General features: G+C 42.9%; 1 protein-coding gene across 8 annotated transcripts in view; it reads left to right on the top strand.

Moving 5' to 3' along the window:
- The window catches only part of GBF1 (golgi brefeldin A resistant guanine nucleotide exchange factor 1), a 121,239-nt gene that overhangs the window by 76,178 nt on the left and 26,141 nt on the right, over positions 1-18,920 (top strand). For 7 of the 8 annotated variants that reach the window (XM_029201233.1, XM_029201232.1, XM_029201234.1 and 4 more), the window contains one exon: positions 14,101-14,232. In XM_029201233.1, coding sequence (XP_029057066.1) covers positions 14,101-14,232 — 132 coding nt within the window. Of the gene's footprint in view, positions 1-873; positions 935-14,100; positions 14,233-18,920 lie in introns of all 8 variants that reach the window. The other variant, XM_029201235.1, reaches the window with a different exon arrangement.

The following is an 18,920-nucleotide window of genomic DNA, read 5'->3' on the forward strand; positions in this document are numbered from 1 at the left end:
TGTATGCAAGGAGTCTAGTACAATGCATACCTTGCATATAAGAGGCACTTGATATATGTTTGTTTTCTTCTTCAATCTTCCCACTGGATTTTGAGGATACCTACTCTTCTTTTATCCTGTGCCACCTTGGGTTTGCCGTGTAAGCATCACCTCACATCCTAACCTGTAAACTGTTCTCTTTGAGTCTAACTGTGTGTTAGAGGGGAGAAATCATTTCACATGAAATGCAGAATCCCTCTGGGGGCGTCCTCATTAAAATAAAGGATGAGTCTCTATAACAATGCTGAGAAGGATTACAAGGCTTGCCTTCCCCATCTGATCCTGGAGGTCATATGAACTTATAAGAGTATTAAAATCATACAGTGGCAGAGCTAAAGTGAAACATAGAGGTCATCCAGGCCCATTTTATTGAGAAGGATCTGTGGCTTAGAGGTCATGTCTTGTGTAAGGCGTCATGACAGAGTGGTGACATTTCTGGAACTAGAGCTCTGACTTGTCTATTACTATGGTTATAATGTAATGTTTTTTTAAGACTGTCTGAATGTTTTTTTTGTTTGTTTTTGGGGTTTTTTTGGCTGCACCCTTGCAGCCTGCGGGATCTTAGTTCCCCAACCAGGGATTGAACCCGTGTCCCCTGCAGTGGAAGCACGGAGTCTTAACCACTGGACCACCAAGGAAGTCCCTGAATTTTAAGTACTGAGGGCCTAACTTTGGTTACATGTGAACTTTCTTCTAAGTTGAACCCTGATTATACTTTTAGCAATGGGGAAGTAAACACTATTGAAGACATTTCAGTGACACCCCTTTGGGGAACAACAGGGCCCCATTAAGGGTATATCAGTTACCACCTGAAAATCTCTTCTTTCCCAAAAGGTTGCCCAAGGGTTACTGAGGTGGCAGCTCAGCTGGCTGTTGAGCCTCTGCTCCCAGAATGGTGAGTTGGGAAGCAAATTTGTTTCTTCTCTTCTATATCTTCATTCTCCTAAATAATGCCAAGTAGGAGAGGCTGACCCCAGACCCCCTCAGTTCTCTTTTTTTTTTTTTAATTGAGGTATAATTAACATACAGTGAAATACACAGACCTTAGGTGTTCAGTTGATAAATTTTGATGATTGTGTAAATTCAGTAACCACCTTAAAAAAAAAAGATACAGAACATTTTCATCACCCCAGAAAGTTTCCTCATGCCCCATTTAAGTTAACCCACACACACATACACAAAACCACTTTCTGTGTTCTATTACCATGCATTAGTTTTGGTTTTGGATTTCCTATAAATGGAATCATATAGGATATTCTCTTTTTTTTCCTAGCTTCTTTTCACTTAGCATGTTTTTGGAATTCATCCATGTTGTTGCATGTATCACTGGTTTTTTTGGTTTTGATTCATTCTGTTTTACTGAGTAATATTGAATTGTATGGCAAACCATAAGAGAATTTACTCATTTTCTTATTGAAGAACATTTGGAGTGTTTCCAGTTTTTGTCTGTTATGAATAGGCTGCTATGAACATAATACACGTCTATTTGTGAACGTATATTTTAGTTTCTCTTGGATAAATACTTGAGTGAAATTGCTGGATCATAGCATAGATGTGTGTTTAACTTTAAAAGAAACATTTCTTCAAAGTGGCTATAACCCCCCCACCAGTCTATCTTTTCCTCCTCTTCTGGGGGCTAGGCTCTTTAAATTGACGATTTGGCAGGAGAAGAGAACCCACATCATCAGGGTCCCTGCTGCCAGAGCACAGTGGCCTGAATCGGACACTTAAAAGGCTGAAACAGGTGTTTGAAACCCTACTCCAGCCTCCCTATTTGATGCCAGCCCCCTGAGAGGCTGGGGCTTGGCCAGCAGAATTCAGACCTAATTTAATGGATGCTGGATTAGCGGTTTTTCAGGACATGGCTATGTAATAATGTATGTACTGTGACTTGATACATTTTGATACATTTGAAGCAGGTAAATGAACATCGTCATGTAGGAGAGGGGCCTTTGGTGGCCCAAATGCTTCTTGAGCATGGAGTGGTTAGTCTTTGTGGCAGATGAAAGTCCCTTCCCATCCTTGCTTTTTATCCCCATCTCTTCTCAAAGCTGAATGCAGTAGAAATCAGCACTTCCCTTAGTAACATTAATATTGCCAAGGAACTTTAGCCAGGTAGGGTTTGGTATCCTGTGTGTCAAATATTATGGGAAATAAAGTATGCCCTGGTAAAATTCTTTCTCTATATTTTTAATGCCTCTATCTTACCTAGGTCTTAGGGAACTAATTCTCATGGGCCAAGGGTTAAAGCAAGGAACGGAAGGTTAGGGTGTGGGTTCCCAAAGCCAAATGACTTAATGTACCAAAGCAGTAGTTTCTCTACTGTGTTCAGTGGGCTTGAAATTGATGGAAGTGTGATCTGTCTCTGCACGCCTGCTTCAACTGAAGATTTCTTTCTTTCTTTTTAAATAAATCTATTTATTTATTTATGGCTGCGTTGGGTCTTCGTTGCTGTGTGCGGGCTTTCTCTAGTTGTGGCAAGCTGGGGCTACTCTTCGTTGCAGTGCGCGGGCTTCTCATTGCGGTGGCTTCTCTTGTTGCAGAGCACGGGCTCTAGGCGTGCGGGCTTCAGTAGTTGTGGCATGTGGGCTCAGTAGTTGTGGCTTGTGTGATCTGGAGTGCAGGCTCAGTAGTTGTGGCACACGGGCTTAGTTGATCCACAGCATGTGGCATCTCCCTGGACCAGGGGTCAAACCTGTGTCCCCTGCATTGGCAGGTGGATTCTTTTTTTTTTTTAACTACTTTATTTTTTTAATTTATTTATTTATTTTTGGCTGTGTTGGGTCTTCGTTGCTGCGCACGGGCTTTCTCAAGTTGAGGCGAGTGGGGTACTCTTCATTGTGGTGCGCAGGCTTCTCACTGCGGTGGCTTCTCTTGTTGCAGAGCACAGGCTCTAGGCGCATGGGCTTCAGTAGTTGTGGCACACGGGCTCAGTAGTTGTGGCTCGCGGGCTCTAGAGCTCAGGCTCAGTAGTTGTGGCGCACGGGCTTAGCTGCTCCGCAGCATGTGGGATCTTCCCGGACCAGGGCTCGAACCCGTGTCCCCTGCATTGGCAGGTGGATTCTTAACCACTGCGCCACCAGGGAAGCCCCTGGTAGGTGGATTCTTAACCATTGCGCCACCAGGGAAGTCCTGAACTGAAGATTTCAAAGGAACAAGTTCCAGTAACAAATTCTTTCTACTATTGGTTAGAAGGGCCCAGGGAGAGAAGAAATGGACTCCCCATGCCAGTCTAGCCCTTCCACAACTCTTGAGGGGAAAGGGCGTTTCTGAATTCAGGTCCACATTCATAGGTGGACATTCCCTTAAACATAATCTCAGTATCTTCAGACCTCAGTCTTAGAAGGCAGGGCCTGCTATTGGGCTGCATCTTGTGAATGCCATTCTTGGTGTGAACTAGGCTGAGATTTGTATATTAAGATTCAATACTTAAATTTTTTCATTATCATATAGTAAAATTGACTTTTTTTTAGTATACAGTTCTGTGAATTTTAACACACACATAGCTCCATGTAACCACCGTGGCAATTGGAATACAGAACAGTCTCACCTCCCCAGGAAACTCCCTCTATTATCCCTTTGTGGTCACACCATCCCCCTACCCCTAACTCCTGTCAACCACTGATCTATTCTCTCACCATAGTTTTATCAAGAAGGTCATATAAATGGAATCATACAGTACGTAACCTTCTGAGACTGATTTGTTTCACTCAGCATGATGCCTTTGAGATTCATCTAAACTGCTGCCTAGATCAATAGTTTGTTCCCTTTTTATTGCCAAGTAGTATTCCATTGCATGTCTGTACCACAGTTTGCTTATCCATCCACTAGCTGAAGGACGTTTGGCTTCTCCATTTTGGGGCCATTATGAATAGAGCTGCTACAGACATTTGTGTACAGGTTTTTGTGTGAAGAACATTGGTTTTCATCTTTCTGGGATAAACACCCAGGAGTGGGATTTCTGGGTCAAAGAGTAAATGTATGTTTAGCTTTTTAAGAAACTGCCAAACTGTTTTCCAGAGTCCTGTACCACATTACATTCCCACCAGAACTGAGAATTCTAGTTTCTCCACATCCTCTCCAGTGCTTGGTATTTTCAGTACTTTTATTTAAGCCATCCTAGTAGGTAGGTAGTGGTACCTCAAGGTGTGGGTTTTTTTTTTTTTTTTTTTGCGATACGCAGGCCTCTCACTGCTGTGGCCTCTCCCGTTGCGGAGCACAGTCTCCGGACGCGCAGGCTCAGCGGCCATGGCTCACGGGCTCAGCCGCTCCGCGGCATGTGGGATCCTCCCGGACCGGGGCACGAACCCGTGTCCCCTGCATCGGCAGGCGGACTCTCAACCACTGCGCCACCAGGGAAGCCCTCAAGGTGGTTTAAATTTGCATTTCCCTAATGGCCAGTGACATCGAACACCATTTGGTGATGCATCTGTTCAAGTCTTTTGCCCATTTTTTTAATGGAGTTGTTTGTTTTCCTACTGTTGAGTTTAGAAACTTAAAGAAGTGTATTCTGGATTCAAGTCCTTTCTTAACAATCACAATTATAATTATACAATTATTTATGGCTTGTTTTTTCAGTAGCTTGTTTTTTCAGTCTCTTAACATTATCTCTCTAGAGATAGACATCTCTCTAGTATGTCTCTAGAGCAGACATTTTTATTTTTGATGAGGTCCAGTGTACCAGTTTTTTTCTTTTGTGCACTGTGCTTTTGGTGTCATATCTAAGTACTCTTTGCCTAATCGCAGGTCACAAAGATTTATCCTATATTTTCTTCTAAAAGGTATGCAGATTTATGCTTTTCATTTACATCTATGATCTATTTTTAGTTAATTTTTATGTAATATGTGAGGTTTAGATGAAAGTAGGGGGGTTTTTTTGGCATATGGATGTTCAGTTGTCCCAACAGCATTTGTTGAAATTAATGCCTTTTTCGATACCAAATTCTCCTTAGGACTGTATCTTCTTTAGGATTGAAGGAGTTACAGAGAATTCTCTTGAGTTCCTCCTTGCTTTCCAGCAATCACCTTCGTTCCTATTCCTTGTTTCTTTCTGGGTCTTTCTGATTTGGGTGTTTTTTTTTTTTTTTTTGCGGTACGCGGGCCTCTCACTGTTGTGGCCTCTCCCGTTGCGGGGCACAAGCTCAGGACGTGCAGGCTCAGCGGCCATGGCTCACGGGCCCAGCCGCACTGCGGCATGTGGGATCTTCCCAGACCGGGGCACGAACCCGTGTCGCCTGCATCGGCAGGCGGACTCTCAACCACTGTGCCACCAGGGAAGCCCTGGGGTTTGTTTTTAATGCATTGTAATGGAACACTCATTATTTGTAAGTTGATTGAGCATAAAGTTTTTCATTATAAAGTGGCCATCCATCACAAGGAGGCATGTGGGCTGTAAAAAACATTAACTGTGCATTCTGGGCTGGAATTCAACTTTACCAGAATAATACAGCTTTTGTATTGTGTGCGGTTGGGATAAAATGAGAGACAGAGAGAGACAGATATTGTTTGGGAAACAGGTGTTGGCTGAACCCGGGTTCTGTCCCATGTTTTCTAAAGTTGTTTCCCAACCCTTTCAGGATTGCTCCTCTAGATTCAGCTGTTTTGAAGGTTCTCTGGGCACCTTTCAGAGCAAATAACATATGACTTCTCAGAGTACTGCTGCTCCTATAAACTTTATTTGTTCATTCTCCAGCTTACAGTCATGTGTTTACAGGCAGCAGTGGCAAGTGGTTAGAGTACTTGTCCTGGCCCTTACTGGTTATATTTTCGATGCCTTTGTTTCCCCATCAGTAAGATGGGAAATGTCTCTTATCATAAAGTTCTTGAGCTTGTTAACACAAAGGGTGTCTGAGGCTGAATAAGATTCTTCAGACTTAATTGTCACTAAGAATTTGTGATATGCTGCTGTAAAAAAGCATTTCCAGCTTCTGGATAAATGTAAATAAATAGGATTCTGTGCACTTAAGGAACAGGGAGAGTTGCTTACTAGTCCCGTAATTGATATTCTTTAGGGATTCTCTTACTCTTCTCCAAAAGCTTTGGCTATTAACCCTTCAGTCTTTTCCATCATCTGTAGACTTTGTTAATGTCAATTCAGAATTTAGTTCTTTTTTATTTCCTTTTACTTCCTTTGAGGGCCCCTAGAGGAGACCTGACAGGGTGGTAATTGGTGATAAACCTATAATTGTCTTCTTGCTGCCATGGAACAGTGAAATATTTTACTAGACTATGAGGGGAATTTGGATTGAAAAAGTTGCTCCAAGTGTAATGACTGCATAAAGCTGGGGTGAATGTCCTGTTTTAAAGTATAGCAACAGAAGTTTTTAATTTCTCCTTGGCTTTCAAATTGCCTGCTTAAGTTTGGTCTTGGTCTTTTTTTTAATTTATTTATTATTTATTTTTGGCTGCATTGGACCTTTGTTGCTGCGCGGCTTTCTCTAGTTGCATCAAGCGGGGGCTACTCTTCATTGTGCAGCTCGGGCTCCAGGTGCACGGGCTTCAGTACTTGTGGCTCGTGGGCTCCAGAGCGCAGGCTCAGTAATTGTGGCACATGGGCCCAGTTGCTTCGTGGCATGTGGGACCCTCCCAGACCAGGGCTCGAACCCGTGTCCCCTGCATTGGCAGGCTGACTCCTAACCACTGCACCACCAGGGAAGCCCCCTGGTCTTGGTCTTATACAATGAATGCAGAAAACGGCAAGGTAGAATAAAGGACCACAGCAGCTCTGGTTTGCCTGTATGTTACAGCCTAATTGCTTTCCTTTCAATATGTGCCAGTTTTCCCTAGGAGGAAGAGAACTGGTGTTTAGAGTTGATACGCATCAAACTTGTGCTCTCAGTAAGACAGATGGATCAGTCTATCCTCGGGCCTCTGCGATATGTTTCAGGTCCCTATGGGCCTCATTTAGCCCTGCCAGCCTTGTTAAAGGGGCCTCATTCTTCCCTCTTGGATTAGGAAGGAATGTGGGCAAACCTGAAGATTAATTTGTATGGCAGTACTAAAATCAGGAACTAACAGTGTTTAGTCATTGGCTAGGAGGAGGATGGGTGCAGAAGAAACTTTAATTCTAGGATAGTTAAGTCTTAAATTTTTATTTGCCATCCATGTCATGCAGTTAATATATCTAATAGTAAACCCATAGCAATAGCATAGTATAATATTTAAGAACATAATCCAGAACAGACCCAGATTTAAATTCTACCTCTTCCACTTACTGCATGACCTTGGGCAAGTCACTTAACCTCATAGAGCCTTGGTGTTCTTATCTATAAAATGGGAACAGTAATACTATTTCTCAGGGTTACTGGGAAGATAAAGTAAATAACCTACATATGATAATTAGTTTAGTATGTAGCTGTTGCTGAAGTCAGAGGCCAATTAAGGTTGTTGTCCTGAGCAATGGAATGGGATTCTTCTTGTAGGGTGGTAGATAGCAGCTCCTAGCAGCAAGCTAAACTGGCTGTTTAGCAGAAATGCCCAAGGTGGGAAGCTCATTTCTCTTCCAATCAGGATTATGTATCATATTGGAGAAAGTCATGCAGTAAACAAACTATTTTCCCACGTGTATGCTGCCTTTAAGTCCCTGTCTTATCTTCTGAAAGTGTAGGCTAAATCTGATACCAGGCAGACTAGGGTGGTCCTACTCAACAAGGAGGAGATTATAAAAGTGAGGATTTCAGGGCTTCCCTGGTGGCGCAGTGGTTGAGTCCGCCTGCCAATGCAGGGGACACAGGTTCGTGCCCTGGTCCAGGAAGATCCCACATGCCGCGGAGCGGCTGGGCCCGTGAGCCATGGCTGCTGAGCCTGCGCATCCGGAGCCTGTGCTCCGCAACGGGGGAGGCCACAACAGTGAGAGGCCCGCGTACCACACACACACAAAAAAGTGAGGATTTCAGGAGCAGCCTGAAAGCAGCCTGCTATGGGCTCTATATGATATCAGAGATTTCAGTCTGAAAAAAATACATCTTCTTTCTATCATCTCTCTTAGGAGAGACAGACCTGCTATAGGGACAGAGGTAGCCCAGGTCCTGAAAAGGTGTTTGAGCCAGAGAACATATGTAAATGCCAAAAACCCTTTTCTTTCTGGTCATCTTGAACATTTGGGGGCCAGATGTCTACGGAGGAGGAGAGGAGTTTTTATGTCATCTCTGGCTTAGGTTGGGACCTCATGAACATGACCTTCTACAAATTACTTATCTAAGACAGCTCGGGGAAGATATAAAATTATGATTTCTAATCCTTGGGATTTTCAGACTTTCAGTAAAACCCCAAGATGTGTAAGTTCAGGATTTGCTTATGTTTAATTAGAGTAAGAGTTAAGGTTTGGTTTTTTGATTCATAAAAACAGGTTGGGTTGGCCTTTGAAGGAGAAATGAGCCTGAAAAATGAATACTTCTCAAAGGGTATTTAAAGGACCAAGTGTTAGAAAATAATTTGCCTTTCTTGGTGTAAGGTCGTTTGTATCATTATCTTCTACTGCAGGCCCTAGGTGGACCCATGAACTCACCTTGTACCTGGATGTGGTAGTGATTAAGTTATCACCATACTTTGTTTCTTAAAGGGTCATAATATCAAAGATAATCCCCCTCCTCATCCCCACTGCAGTCTAAAGGCACTTTGAGAAACTAAGGATTTGTTTGAGAATAGGAAACAGATCTGGGAAACTATTGGGTGATAGCTGAAAAAAGAGGATACACTGTCAGGAGCTTAGACAAACAAACTGGGCTTGCTTTTTCCCCAGGCTACCTTTGTAACAGACTGTCTGCATTCATGCTTATTTACTCCCAAACTGTACTTTGCGTTTAAAATAAATTTTGGAGATCTAAAGGGAGCCTTAAAGAATTTCATTAAACTGTGTACTACCACCACCATCTTCTTCCCCAGGAAAACCCTGTGGATGAGGAAACTATGGCCCAAAGAAGGGAAGTGTTTGCCCAAGGTCACATAATTAGTGACAGACCAAGACTGGGCATAGTGCATTTCTTTTTTTCATTTCTCCTGTTGTATAGGGCAGGGTTGCAAAGGCTTGTCTGGGTTTAACCCTTAAGCCTGGACTAGATAATTTTCTGAGAGCTGCCCTTTGGCAGCCATCTCTCAAGCCAGTTCATGAAATCAAGCCTAAATCCCCACCTGACCATTCAGGACTGGAAATAAAGGTGTGGCAGATATTCCAGAGGCTTCTGGCTACACCAAAGTTTCGTTTGTCTCATCCTTTGGACCACTACTCCTGATGTCCTGTAGTGACCAAGAAGAGCACAGCTCTTTCCTATGGAACAGTATTTCAAAAATTCCATTTGCAGCTCATTCTCAATCTTACTTTGACTTTTACAAGAAGTATTCCTAGGTATAGCATAGTCAGAGAAGTAGGATATGAGGACCTGGACTTCCCTGGCGGTCCAGTGAGAGTTAAGGCTCTGAGCTTCCACTGCAGGGGATGCCGGTTCAATCCATGGTTGGGGAACTAAGATCCTGCATGCCCCATGGCTCGGCCAAAAAGAAAAAGGGGGGAATATGAGGACCTAACACTTTCTCCTAAAATGGAATGTGGAGGCATAGACATAAAAGCCCCAAACCAAAGAGCTTTTTATGCTCAAATAATTCTGTACTGTGTCTCTGGATACAGAAATGTCAAGTGAGGTAAATGAACTAGACTTATATTTTTATCATGCTCTGATTTATTAGTCTGTTATACATGATTTACCTTGTGAATGATGATATTCTATCTCCAGGAACATGAGCCAATATTTGCAGGATGAAGAGCTAGGATGGGAGCAGGCTGGTGACCCTCTAGAAAGCAAGAAGGGAGAAGTAGCCTCTGAGGGCAAAAGGGTCGAGACAAGCATTTCTGAAGCCAAATGGTGTTGAAATAATATACCACAGGACTTTTTCCTTGTCAGCGTAATCCAATTGAGAATGCCCAACCGCCCCTGATAAGAGTCACTCAGGAGTAAAGAGCTTGCTACCAGGGAAAGCAGCTTATGTGTGCATTTTGGCTCAGGAATGTGCCAGCCCAATGTTGGCCAAATGAGAAAAGGCTGCTGCAGGCTGGAGAACACAAGCCTCCTGGGAGGATGGTGACTGCTCCCCTGTATGCTGAGAAGAGATTGTTCCCTTTTGTCTAAGGGCAGTGCATGATGCCACAAGTTGAGGCCTTTGACATAGATTGTCAGAGAAGGTGGCAGCTCTGATGTGAAAAAAGAAAACAGTGTCAGTATTCATCTCCTTTTGGACAGGTCACCTCATCATCTGAGAAGATAGGAGACTTGGGGGACATCTGCAGATTCTCAACCTGACTTTACGCCAAAAGTCACTTGGAGACTTACCTGTCTTAATGTCACAATATAGGGAGTTGAGAGCCCTGTTCACTGATGTTGAGCAGAGTATGAGCAGAACAACACCAAGAAACCTCTGAAGAGCTTCACTTTGCTTTGTGTTGAAGTGACCTACAGCTTCTCCAGAAATAGTTTAATAAGTCTTGTTGTGATTATTCTTATTGGGCACTGACTAGCCAGAAGTTGGACCTGGACTTGATTTTAGCAGCAGGTGGCCTAGTCCTAGAAGGATCCCAAGTGTTCTTTCTCCGGTGGGAGTTGAATTTCCCCTCCTTCTTGTACCCATTCCTTTTTTTCACTTCCCATCTTAGAACATGAATCAGTCACCTTCAGAGCACCCCTCTACCTGATCTGCACTCTCTGTTTACTGAACTGTTTGTGCCTTGAGGTTGACAGCCTTCCAGGGCGGGAATTTTGGCTGCTTGGCAGGGGTGTCAGATGTCTCCTTGGTTGTGAAATTACTCAGCCTGCTCACTATGAGCAGCATCATGGCATCTTTTCCCTGAAGGACTCGGGCAGCTCTTCTTACTCTTCCAAAGAAGATCTAGACAGTTGAATCTCTGTCCCCAGGCAGGCGAAGCCAGGAGGTAGAACACCAGAAATTTTTCTTTTCTGGATTCATAGGAAGCAGTAGAGTTGAATCTGCAGTTGAACCTAGAGGGCAAAACTCCAGTTCTGCCTAGACCAAATTCTCTTGGGAAAGTTAATTTTATATACCATCATCCTCTTTTTTTAGAGGGGTAGGGGAGTGAGGGTGAAAGTGAAGGTTCCTGGTGGGCTCATTAAAAAGTCCAGCCCTTGGGCTTCCCTGGTTGCGCAGCAGTTAAGAATCTGCCTGCCAATGCAGGGGACACAGGTTCAAGCCCTGGTCCGGGAAGATCCCACATGCCACGGAACAGCTAAGCCCGTGCGCCACAACTACTTAGCCTGTGCTCTAGAGCCCGCGAGCTACAACTACTGAGCCCATGTGCCACAACTACTGAAGCCTGCGTGCCTAGAGCCCATGCTCCACAACAAGAGAAGCCACCGCAACGAGAAGCCCGTGCACCGCAACAAAGAGTAGCCCCCGCACACTGCAACGAAGAGTAGCTCCTGCTTGCTGCAACTAGAGAAAAGCCCACCTGCAGCAACGAAGACCAAACGCAGCCAAAAATAAATAAATAAAATAAATGAATTAAAAAAAAAAAAGTCCAGCCCTTCTAGTTTTCCATCACTAAGTTTCCATAAAGCATTGACTCACAGAATGGAAGTGCTGGAATGAATGTATTTTAACAGTCAGATTCCAACTATCTAATTTGACAGGTGAGCTTGGGTATCATATGCCTGGTTATTAGTAGGAGTGAGACTAATGATTCCTTGTCCATTGACTGGATTGTATATTACGTGAGGGTCACATCCAGAGCATCCAGAGAGTTTTCTGTGGGACTTTGTCCAAGCCTCTGTATAGTATCACTCCTGCCCCCTCCAAGTCTCTCAATGCCATGTTGAACTCTTTCCTCTTAAGCAGAAGGTTAGGGGCTTCCCTGGTGGCAGAGTGGTTAAGAATCCGCCTGCCAATGCAGGGGACACGGGTTCGAGCCCTGGTCCGGGGAGATGCCACATGCTGTGGAGTAACTAAGCCCGTGTGCCACAACTACTGAGCCTGCGCTCCAGTGCCACAACTACTGAACCCTGCGCACCCAGAGCCAGTGCTCCGCAACAAGAGAAGCCACTGCAATAAGCCCACGCACCACAACAAAGAGTATCCCCGGCTCACTGCAACTAGAGAAAACCCACGTGCAACAACGAAGACCCCACGCAGCCAAAAATAAATAAATAAATAATTTTTTTTAAAAAAAAAAAAAGAAAAATCTTCAGTTGAAGCAGCCCTGCAGAGACAGATCAAACTTCCATCAATTTCAAGCCCACTGAACACAGCAGAGAAACTACTGCTTTGGTACATTAAATCATTTGGCTTTGAGAGCCCACACCCTGTGTGTGTGTTAAAATTTATAGGACTCAAAAAGAATCAGTTTTACCAAATTAAAAAATTAAAAAAACAAACAAAAAGAGGCAGAATGCACTTGGCCCTGGAAGTGTCAAATGGTGGGTGTAAAATTGACCTAGTCTTTGACTATGAAACAAGTATAGGTAAAGCGACTGGGTGAATGCTCAGAAAATCTGTTCCCTATCCCACCTTGCAAAGATTTGTCTTCCATCTAACACTTTCATATCTCAAATATACCAAACATGACTGTTTTTTAAATGACAGACCAAATCGTATGTAATACAGTTGTGTTCCTAAAGCAGCAAGACTAGATGACTTTAGTTTTTTCAGTGTGCTTTTTAAAGGTATTTTATTTCAGCTTTCCCAAATATATCTATTCCTTACATATCAACCCTTTACCATCTTGAATACACACAAAGATTTTTCTCTAGGTTTTTTCTGCAGATTGTACATCTCTAGGTGGGGGTAGTGGGGGATGAGAAGCAGGTTTTATACAGCTGATGTGACCACTGTACAGACAAGCTTGGAAAATGCTACTCAATCTGCCAATTAATTAAAGCATTAATCTGAGGAACAGCGGGGCCAGGGAATGTTTACCCAAAGAGGAGGGTGGTAAGAATTGAGTGGGAAGCTCCCTACATTTGCATGAAAATGAAGGTGCTTAGGAAACCCAGCTTCCTTTTGTCTCTAAAGGTGGGGCAGCCCTTATCCAGTCCCTGAGTCTTTCTGGCCTATTTAGGAAGCCTTTTAGGGAGCTAGTGTCTGAGATATGAAAGCACAGCAGAAAAACAAAACTTAAACCCTGGGCATAGTAGGGTACAGAGCAAGTCCAGTATAAAGTAGCTTCTTAGACCTGGAATGAAACCTTCTAAATTTAGGAGTATGTGCTGATAATTAAGTAGAATAGATATAATGGTTTTACAAGTTTTAGAACCATATGTATAGACTGGGTTCAAATCCCAGCTCTGCTTCTTATTAGCTGTGTGATTTGGGGCCAATCATGTGTCTTATCTGAGCCTTATTTTTCTCATCTGTAAAATAAAGATTATGAATTGCCTCTTCATCTCAAGGCAGTTAGCCCTCTGCTTACTGTAGACAGAAAGGAGGCTAGAGAGTGATTAGGAGCTTTGCAAGATTATAAACTGCCTCCAACACAGCCTTTTGTTCTTTTTGAGCTTATTTTTCAGCAAGGGACTATAAACCTCAAGTTTCCCCCTCAACTTCCTGGAATGTGCTGCATTCTTTATCTCTAAGAGAAGTGACCTTGACTATAACAACAAAAGACCTAAGACAGCAAGCAGCTCATCCTGGGATCTCTTTGGCTACGTTGGCTGTACTCAAGATGAGGTTTCCCTGTGCACCCCTAGGGAGGGTGGTGAAATGGACATGGATAATTGACCCAGCAATATTTGATGATATTAAAGAATTACTGTTAATTTTTAAATTGTGGTTTAAAAATATGTATACATACACAAGTATATTAAAAGCATAAAATTTACCATCTTAACCATTTTGTTGTTAATTTTTAAGCATAGTAATGATACTGTGTTTTTTTAAGCTTTAAACTAAAAATTTTGCAGATAAAATGACATAGTGTTTGGGGTTTGATTCAAGATAATCCAGAGGGAGGAAGATTGTCCCAGCAACTAAGAACTCTAGCCTCATGGCACAGTTAAGAAGGGCCTTTTTCTAGAGTTTAGCTTTTTGTAAGATGGCTCTTTATTCTCATTTCTTTTCTTGCAGAACTCTCAGAAATTGAGCCCAATGTGTTCCTTCGTCCATTTCTGGAAGTAATTCGCTCTGAAGATACCACTGGCCCTATCACTGGACTAGCACTCACCTCTGTCAACAAGTTCCTGTCCTATGCGCTCATAGGTAAGAGCTCAAGACTTTGTTGGATGACCACAGCCCTTCATTTCTTGCCTCTCCTGGAGTGGTCAGGCTTTAGGCAATGAGCTGGTGATACTGGAAGGTTTTTCCCAGCCATCCGTTTCCTTGTAGAAGAGAAATAGGATTGTTTATTGGTTACTCATCACACTAATTGACTCAGGTTGTGCAGAGTGGGGAATGAGAGGTTTCCTTGGGACTCTGATTTCTTTGTGCTCTGGAGGCAGTTAAGGGTATAGTGCCCTTGAAGGTTTGATTTATTTTGGTTTATTTTTTAAGTTATTTTTCAAATATAATGCATGCTCATTTTAAGAAGAGAAACAATAAAGAGGTGTCTAAAAGAAAAGTTAATGGTTTCTCTCAATGTTTCTCCTCCCTCTTTAGGTAAATAATATTAACAGGCAGGTTTGAATCTTCCTATACCTTTTTCTACATGTGTATAAATATATATAAAGTTTCACCTCTTTTAAAAAAGAAATAAAAATAGAATTATGTGCTACATATTTTCTCATTTAATAGTATTAACTTAGGTGTACATGATATAATTATCCATCTGATTTATTCTTTTCCCTCCAGTTTTTTTGAGGTATATAACATTGTATCAGTTTAAGGTTTACAGTGTAAAAGATTTGATAGATGCATATGTCGCAAGATGATAAACATAATAAGTTTAGTTAAATCCATTGCCTCACATAGAAACAAACTTTTCTGTGTGTGTGATGAGAACTTTTAAGATCTCTCAGCAACTTTCAGACATACAATACAGTATTGTTAACTGTAGTCATTATGCTGTACACTACATCCCCAGAACTTATTAATCTTATAACTGGAAGTTTGTATGTTCTTTTTTTACTGGGATAAAATATACATAATATAAAATTTGCCATTTTAATAATTTTAAAGTATATAATTCAGTGACATTAATTACATTCACAGTGTTGTGCAACTATTACCACCATCTATTTCTCAAACTTTTTCATCACGCCAAAAAAGAAATTCTAATCATTAAGCAATGATACACCATTTCCCCTGCCCCTCAGTCCCTGGTAAGACTTTCTTTTTCTTTTTGGTAGCTGTATAATTTCCATAGTATAGATATAATACAGTTCACACATTCTCTTATTGAGTAATATTTAAGTTGTTTCTTATTTTAAGCCATCATTATTTTTAAAATAAATAAATAAATTTATTTATTTATTTATTTTTGGCTGCGTTGGGTCTTCTTTGCTGTGTGTGGGCTTTCTCTAGTTGCAGCGGGCGGCGGCTACTCTTCGTTTCGGTGCGCGGGTTCCTCATTGCGGTGCGCGGGCTTCACATTGCGGTGGCTTCTCTTGTTGCGGAGCACAGGTACTAGGCGCGCTGGCTTCAGTAGCTGTGGCTCAAAGGCTGTAGAGCGCAGGCTCAGTAGTTGTGGCGCACGGGCTTAGTTGCTCCGTGGCATGTGGGATCTTCCCGGACCAGGGCTCAAACCCGTGTCTCTCGCATTGACAGGAGGATTCTTAACCACTGTGCTACTAGGGAAACCCCAAGCCATTATTAATAATGCTGAAATAAGCAACCTTGTTCATATGTCTTTATTATTCATTTTCCTTTTGTATGACAGATTCCTGAACTTGAAATTTCTGGTTTAAAGACCATGTGCAAATTACATTTTTATATGTACTACCAGTTTGCTTTCCCAAAAGATTAAAATCATTTGCACGTCCAACAGTAAGGTTTGAGAGTTTCCATTTCCCCACTCTGTCACCAGCACTGATTATTATCGATATTCTTTATTTGTGCTAATTTGATGGGTGAAAACTGGTATTTTGTTGTTTTTATTTCCTTCAGGCTGAACATTTGAATTTATTCTCCTTTGCCTATTATTTTATTGAGTTGTTTTTGTTTTTCTTATCAATTTGTAGTTCTTTGTATAGTGTTTATTAACCTATTGTCTATCACAGTATTACAAATATTTTCTTCCAATCTAGTCCAGATATTTTATCCAGTCTGTTGTTTATCTCTGAATTTGTTTATGGTGTCCTTTTTGGATTCCTTTATAGTTGGTTTTGTCACTTAGAATACCGATTTTTTTTCCCCTATTGTCTGCCCATGTGCAAGGGTGAGGAACATAGAACACAGGCAGCTGTCCTTGTTTCTAAGTAAGGAGATAGGAAAAGAGGAAGCTCAGGCTGTAGCTAGCAAGAAAGGAAAATGACCTTCAGCTGAAGGCAAGAAAACCCTTTATCTTTTCTAGAAAGTTGGATTTGCTTAGTTGAAGCATTCAGGATTGGGAGCAGGTATCCTGGGTGCCAGCTAGGTTCTCTAGGTGCATGAGCTTCTCCAGGCACCCTAGTCCTAGCTTCATACTTCTCCTAAGCAAAAATCAGGCCCAGCTACTTACAGCCTTGCCCTGAGCACCACCTGCAGGTCATCTCTCTTCACGGCCTCCAGCAGCTGCCCTCGGTGCCGTTTCCCTCTGCTCTTTCGTCAGTGTTACTCTCTCCCCCTTCTGGGGTTGGCAGACAAGCTGGTCATTGGAGACCTCAGGCCAGCTGGTCACTGGAGTTTCCTGTGGTGGGAAAAGAGAGTGCTGGAGGTGGTGACTGCATTGGGCATGAGAATAGGAATGGGAAGGAGTGTATGGAAGCCAGAAGGTAAAGGAGATGAGATTGGCAGATTTCCCTGCAGTCTTCTCCAGGGTGGCCAGGAAAGGAGGAGATTCTAAAGAAGGGGTCCTGGGGAAGACAAGGTCTGTTAAGTGAGCCACCTTCTGTTTAGGCTGCCCTTCTGGAAGGAACTGCCTTCCACCTCTCAGCCCTGTGACCCAAGGCGTCTAGGGTTATTTTAGATCCTACTCCAAAGACCAGCCTTTTGTTTGGCCCCACACAGCTGCCAGATCAGGATTTGTGCCTCTGATTGCCTGGCTTATGAGGCCCTGCCTGTGGTTCTAAGGACCTGTCACTTGTACCTACCTTTTTAGAAAATTAACTTTGCTACTTCATTCAAGCTCAGAGGGTAAGAGCTACAAAAAGATCAGTAGCGCTTAAACCTCTTTACCTAGGGAGACTACTGAAAGAGGGGACGAAATAGACCCCCAGGAGTTGGGAGCAAGGCTGCCATTCACTAGGAACTCTGAAACACTACACAGCACTGAGAAGGTCCTGGATTTCCCAAACAAGGAAAGGTGCTTCTGTGGACCCTGGAGGCCTGAATAAAGAACCCTGTCCAGCAGGGCTGTGAGAGAGGACTCAGGCAACAGCCTTGAGAGTATAGGATTTTCCGTGTTGATTGGGAGAAATATGGAGAGTTGGTGTGATAGAAGGAGCTGGGTCACCTCCTATACTGTAGATCATCATGAAATTGGCTTCCTTCTGCATGACCTCTAAAGTAGCCGCTCGTGATACTGAGTAGTGGCATGCAGTAAACAGGGCAAAGAGAGTCTGACTAGGTGTCAGAGACTAACCAGGACGGAAGAGAAGAAAAAAAACAAATGAAAACCGCTCACAATTGATAAAAGTTTTCTGGCTCATTGTGGCAAGAGAAATGTTCTGGTTTCTCAGCCATCTGCTGAGCTTCAAACTCAGGAACTCCATTAATTTCAGGTACCAAGAAAGAGAAAATGGTAAGAATTTCTTCTAATTCCCACACTTAAAACTAGGAGCTTCTCCTAGCTTACACCATGCCACCTCTGGAGCATTTTTCTCTGTCACTCACAAAGCTTTGTCACGTCCCTATCTTTTTTTTCCTACTTTTGCTCCCCTTTCAAGAACAATCCAGGCATTTCAGCAGGACCCTTGTAAGCCTTGATGGAGGTCACTTTGGCTACTCCTTGTAGATATTTATTTATTATAAATTTATTTATTTTATTTTATTTGTTTATTTTTGGCTACATCGGGTCTTCGTTGCTGCACGCGGGCTTTCCCTAGTTGCGGAGAGCGGAGGCTACTCTTTGTTGCGGTGCAACAACATTCCAAAAGCAATCAGAGGGAGATGTGTTGAAAGAGAACATCTGAAAAGAGAAAGGCTGCAACCTTGGCATTCAAAGCTCTGGCCCTACTTAGCCCTTTCTCTGGGCCAAAACCTCAGATTTCCAGGCCCTTCCTCTATGAAATGAGTAGCTTTACCCCAGTGATTTCCAAAGTGTGGTCCCCTGACCAGCAGTATTAACTTTACCTGGAATCTTGTTAGAAATGCAAATTCTCAGGCCCCACGCTAGACCTACTAAATCAAAAATTCTGGGAGTGGGACCAGCAATTTCCTTTTTTTTTTTCTTTCTACAAATTTATTATTTATTTTACTTATTCACTCTTGGCTGCGTTGGGTCTTCATTGCTGTGTGCAGGCTTTTTCTAGTTGCAGTGAGCGGGGGCCACTCTTCATTGCGGTGCGCATGTTTCTCATTGAGGTGCGCGTGCTTCTCATCGCAGTGGCTTCTCTTGTTGAGGAGCATGGGCCCTAGGCGCGTGGGCTTCAGTAGTTGTGGTACGTGGGCTCAGTAGTTGTGGCTCACGGGCTCTAGAGCGCAGGCTCAGTAGTTGTGGCACACGGGCTTAGTTGCTCCACGGCATGTGGGATCTTCCTGGACCAGAGATTGAACCTGTGTCCCCTGCATTGGCAGGTGGACTCTTAACCACTGTGCCACTGGGGAAGTCCCAGCAATTTCTATTTTTAACAGGCCCTCCAAGTGATTCTGAT

This window comes from Monodon monoceros, unplaced genomic scaffold (assembly GCF_005190385.1).
Source record: "Monodon monoceros isolate NGI ecotype Baffin Bay Population unplaced genomic scaffold, NGI_Narwhal_1 Super_Scaffold_4, whole genome shotgun sequence".
Taxonomy (NCBI): domain Eukaryota; kingdom Metazoa; phylum Chordata; class Mammalia; order Artiodactyla; family Monodontidae; genus Monodon; species Monodon monoceros.